This window comes from Tupaia chinensis, unplaced genomic scaffold, assembly GCF_000334495.1.
Source record: "Tupaia chinensis unplaced genomic scaffold, TupChi_1.0 Scaffold000037_21, whole genome shotgun sequence".
NCBI classification, from domain to species: Eukaryota; Metazoa; Chordata; class Mammalia; order Scandentia; family Tupaiidae; genus Tupaia; species Tupaia belangeri.
Genome location: NW_006159480.1, coordinates 387,146 through 392,354, shown reverse-complemented (window position 1 = coordinate 392,354; position 5,209 = coordinate 387,146). Strand labels below are relative to the sequence as shown.

General features: G+C 39.9%; 2 protein-coding genes across 4 annotated transcripts in view; one reads left to right on the top strand and one right to left on the bottom strand.

The window, feature by feature from the left end:
• EMC4 (ER membrane protein complex subunit 4) overlaps positions 1 to 1,989 on the top strand; it is an 8,625-nt gene extending 6,636 nt beyond the window's left edge. For all 3 annotated transcript variants that reach the window (XM_006140545.3, XM_006140546.3, XM_027772285.1), the window contains 3 exons: positions 137 to 290; positions 540 to 700; positions 1,445 to 1,989. In XM_006140545.3, coding sequence (XP_006140607.1) covers positions 137 to 290; positions 540 to 700; positions 1,445 to 1,480 — 351 coding nt within the window. In that variant the 3' untranslated portion in view covers positions 1,481 to 1,989. The remainder of the gene's footprint in view (positions 1 to 136; positions 291 to 539; positions 701 to 1,444) is intronic.
• Positions 1,990 to 2,355: 366 nt separating this feature from the next.
• Positions 2,356 to 5,209, bottom strand: part of SLC12A6 (solute carrier family 12 member 6) — a 104,472-nt gene continuing 101,618 nt past the window's right edge. The window contains 1 exon segment of the mRNA XM_006140547.3: positions 2,356 to 4,616. Within this exon segment, the coding sequence (XP_006140609.1) occupies positions 4,525 to 4,616 (92 nt within the window). The 3' untranslated portion in view covers positions 2,356 to 4,524.

Genomic DNA, 5,209 nt, shown 5'->3' with positions numbered 1-5,209 from the left:
GAAAGAGGTGGTGGAACTGAGGAGTCAGGTCAATTAGAAGCAGGAATTGGAAATTCTGGTAATTTTACTTTACCATCAGTGATATGGTAATGTAGGACTAATTATAGTGACCAGAGGTTAAAATTGTGTATTTTAGCGCTGCTGGGACATTGCCCTGGGTCCTCTCAAACAGATTCCCATGAACCTCTTCATCATGTACATGGCGGGCAATACGATCTCCATCTTCCCTACTATGATGGTGTGTATGATGGCCTGGCGACCCATTCAGGCACTTATGGCCATTTCAGCAAGTAAGTATTTTTGAAGTAATAACCTTTTCTACATTTTAAAGGGTTAAAGGCAAATTTTTAGGCTCAGTTCTTGGCTAGAGGGTATTTAGGGTAGTGATGGAATGGTGTTTATCATGGTTTTTTGTTCACCGTTAATGATCCTATTTGTAGTATTATTGTGGGTTTGCTTATTATTTTAGTATATAGTTGGCTTGATTCTTATTGGGGAAAAAAATGTATTGGTTTTGACAGTTTTTTTTACCCCAACAGCTTTCAAGATGCTAGAAAGTTCAAGCCAGAAGTTTCTTCAGGGTTTGGTCTATCTCATTGGGAACCTGATGGGTTTGGCATTGGCTGTTTACAAGTGTCAGTCCATGGGACTGTTGCCAACACATGCATCAGATTGGTTAGCTTTTATTGAGCCCCCTGAGGTAAGGCAAAAGCAAAAACTGGATTTTGGACAGTTGTACAGTGAATAGGTGGTCCATTGATAGTGGAGAATTAAGAGTTCATTTTTTTTTTTTTTTTTGGAGAGGTTTTCGCTATAGGGTGCGTGTGCTTGCCAGACAGACAGACAGAGACATAGAGACAGAAAGCGAGAAATCACCCCCCAGGGGGGATGGTCACGCCGCAATCCCTTCTCCATTCTCCTCTTGGGATCTTGGGCACGCACGCACACGCACCTGGCGTGAGTTTTAAGCCACCGGGTCCGGGACGCGAACCATGGTCGACTACGTGGGAGTCCAGCAACATAGCCATTAGCTGGTTCCCAAGAGTTCATTTTTTTTTAAGAGAGATTTTTGCTATAGGGTGCATGTGCTTGCTTGAGAGAGAGAACGTGGGAAATCCCCCCCAGGGGGATGGTCACACCGCAATCCCTTCTCTATTCTCCCCTTGAGATTTTGGGCATGCACAGAGGCACACATGCCTGTCCTAAGTTTTAAGCTGCTGGGTCCAGGACTCTAACTGCAGTTGATTACATGGGAGTTCAGTGATATAACCATTACACCATCAGCTGGTTCCAAGAGTTCATTTCCTAAGAAGTAAGAGTATTAGGAGTTTGAAACTTACAATTTTAAATATAAGGAAAAATAGAGCTTGTTAATACAGGATTAAGTATAATAATTCAGGAAGTTATTTCAACAATTATTCACCTTTTTTTTTTCTTTTTTCAGAGAATGGAGATCAGTGGTGGAGGGCTGCTTTTGTGAACTGGGGCATCTAGTGCCTATGTATTTGGGTCTCATTTATATCCTTTATGCCCAGTGGCTCCTCAGCATACTCTTAATGTGTAACACATATTGGAAAGAACCAAAAAGCTCTTCGTGGTAGACAGAGTATCCTTGTAGACAAGGAAAATGTGCATATTACTACAAACACAAAAAAACTATATCACAACCTCTGACTGAAAATAATGTAGAAAACTTTATTTATGATTCCAGTACAGAGCAAAACAACAAATAAACCATAACTCTATGTAAACAAAAGAATGGTTGCTGCTAAATCAAAAACCATAGCAGCATCTTTCAATAAATTAAATGGTTGAGAATAATGCTTTAAAAAAGTTACACAATTTTCCCTTAAATCTATTTTAATATTTCACTTCTATTTAACATAAGCTAGGACAGTAAAATTCTGGTGGAGACTTGTGGAAGAAACTAAAGATGGATTCAGATTATACATGATGAAAAAAATAAACCAGACTAGAAGAGCACATAAATATGCTTACAGTGTAATTGTTATTTATTTAATACCCACATAGGGGGTTTGTAACATGTCTGGGGAATGAGGATTGATGGGATCCTTGGGGCCACAGGATTCTGAGGCAACAGAAGATAGTGATCTTTCCCCTGCCAGAAGGTACCTGGCACCTGTCAAGCAGGTGCTACAGTTCAAACTTCAGCTTTTAAGATAGCGATGGAATGTGGAGGGCCAGGAGTAGGAGAATGTATACCGTCATAACCTGCTCTGGTCAAATCATAGGTAAGACTTAAAAGCTGGATCTTACTCAAAAGGCAGGAGGAGGGCTTTCCTTTTTCTTCCCTCTTAAAACAAAGCCCCTTCCCCTAAGGTGCATTCTCTCTCAAGTTTTCAGTATTGCTTTATTTGCAGTGATTAAAAGGGACAAGACACTTTGCAGACAAACAACATATGCAACACATACAGACGTGAAATGCTCTAGACAGAGATGAGGATAAATCTGGCCTAATAACCATTTTTCCATGTAACAGTGATTTTAAGTCTTCGGGGCTGAAGGAGTGGCTATGTTAAGACCACTATTTCCCTTATCCCTTTAAAAGTCTTACAGAGCTCCAATCACAACAGTATTTCTAAAACAAACCTTACTTTCCACTTAGATTTGTCCTGTATGGAAAAATAACACTTTGGCCATGGATGTGTTTGAGTGCCGGGGAATTCCTGGGCAGGCTGATCTTTACAGCATGAATCTTTTAAGGTCTTGGGTCCTATGGGAATTGACCCACTACTGTTGTACTCAACTAAGCAATGGTGTGTTGCAGTGGGAGTTGTAAACAATGGTTCTTCCCTCTGCAGGAAGGAGCAGAAAAAACGATTTATGATCCTATCTGCTTTGCTATTGAAAGAAGAGCAAAGGGAAGAAATCAAAATGACTCAGTTTCTTAAGTCATTAAAAGGTTTTCTTTTCTGTCCTTATGGGTCAAATGAACTCAGTGACACCTAGGTCAGCTTGTTCCATAGCCTATTGAATAATCAAAGAAGAGTGGTACTGGTTATTATAAAGCAAAATTCAAATGCAGCCATGAATAGAGGCAAGACAGTTTCTCTAAATATCTATCCTGTGAAAGAAAGGAAGATTTCCCACACTTGAAACCACTGCTCAGCCACACAAGTTGTTTCCCTATACTTGTAAGCCAGGTGTTTTGTCATCAGGAAATCAGTAAATAAAAAGCGGACCTTTTACAATATTTTCCTTGGCACATTTAGAGCTTTCTGAAAACAAATAGCAGAGACTGTTATTGAGGATAATCTCTTAATTCACAGCCCAGTTTCTGCAATCAGAATGAACTAAAAGGAAAAGAGAAAAATGTTCATACTTTGGGGGCATCTAGGTGAGTATCTCAAGTCTTAACTATGGCTTTAGAGATGAGGCCACAGGTTTCTTAGTGAAGGAGACACTTCTGCAGTCAGGCCAGTGCCAGTCTGTATGCCACTTCAGTGAAGTAGGTGAGGAGAGTAGCAGCTCAGTAACTTTGGCACTGTGGGAAGCGTATGGCTCTAGAACTTCCATTGCTGAATTCTCCCTTAAAAATGGTCTAAAGCCCCCGGAAGGAATTTAGCTAGCCTTCCTAGTGTTTGTTCCTTATAACTTTTTGACCTGTGCCTACTAAGCATAAAAAAGGAAAAAATATATTGGTCAATGTGCATAATGACCTGTATTTCTTAGGTAACAGTCTATATGGTTTGCCCATTCAGATAGGTAACCATAGATTATATTTCAGCTACCTTTTGGAATTCTCTTGTTTAGCCACTTGAAAAGAACCTGAAAGAAATTATTTTACTTTTTAAGAAGCAATTTTCCATGGTAACACTGCCAGTGTTACAACCACAGAAGGGTTTTGAGTTAAAAACAAACAACTGGAACGTACAGTGACATACTATGGATACAAAGACCTGGCATTTTGGGGGAATCCTGTTTTTGAGAAAGAAGTATACAGCCATGTTTCAGGTTTCATACACTGGTACCCTAAAATTAAGAGTTCTGGAGAGCAGTGTGTACACTAAAGAAAATGAACTAAAAAAGGGCTTCATCTTGGTTTGCTGTGGGTTACCTTCACGAGGATAGTGTGTCCCCATGTACTTAGCCGTTAATTTTGGAGGAAGATGAAGCTTTGTCTGTTAGCTCCATGGTATCACTGAACCGTGACTTCTGAGACTTATCTTAAAGGTTGGATTTTTGTCTTCAGTTGAATTTCTAACGTTCCTTTACCAATTCCTTTTATTGGCTTAGCTCACTCATTATAACTTGCCTTTGACTAGTATAGACATGGCTTTTAGGATTTGACCATTGTTCTGTTGAGGTGCTTCATAAGGACAGCAAATCATATGGGAGCAAAGCAGGTCTCTCTGCACAGGTACTTGAGGCTTGAGAGTTCAGTGTGATGTGTATAGAACACAGGCCTCTTGTTGAGTGGGTCTGGTAGTAAAGATAATGGCACTTCCATGGAGGATGGAAGCCTTTTAGGAAAGGTGAGGCCAAGTAGAGTCATTCTGGAGATTATGAATAAATGGTGATGACTTCGCTGCCACCACCCCGGACAAGGAGGACTCGCTCTAGTCCCTCGGTGAGAACTTCTAGGAACTCCATATCTTCAGAATTGTCAAGGAGACAACTAGGCAGAAGAGCATCCTTTACAACATGGCATAATAAACTGAATTTACCTGATCACAGAAGTGCAAAGCCAGCATTCTTGTCTTTATTATTATAGACTCTGTATTAGACAAGTTAAAACTTTGGATTCAGTTTAACCCTGTGGAAGTAATGCAAAGACCTAGTCCCTTTTTATATATAAAATGAAACTCATTTGTTAGATATTTTCTAAATATGATTTAAAAAATGGAGAAATCACAATTTATTATGCTAAATGAAAAAATAACGCAAAAATGCCAAAAGATAATTTTAAAAAGAAGAAAAAGCCACTATAACGTAGCTTGTAAGATTCCTAGAGAAGGGACTAGCAGATAGCATAATGGTTACATCGCTGGATTCCCACATGGTTGACTACAATTCAAGCTGTGGACCTGGTGCCTTGAAACTCAAGCCAGGTGCATGTCTGTTCATGTTAAAAATCCCAAGAGAAGGTTGCAGCATCGCCATCCCCCTGGAGAGTGATTTTTCACTTTCTGTCTCTCCAACAAGCACACACCCTATAGCAAAATCTTAAAAAGTTTCTGGGGCGGGG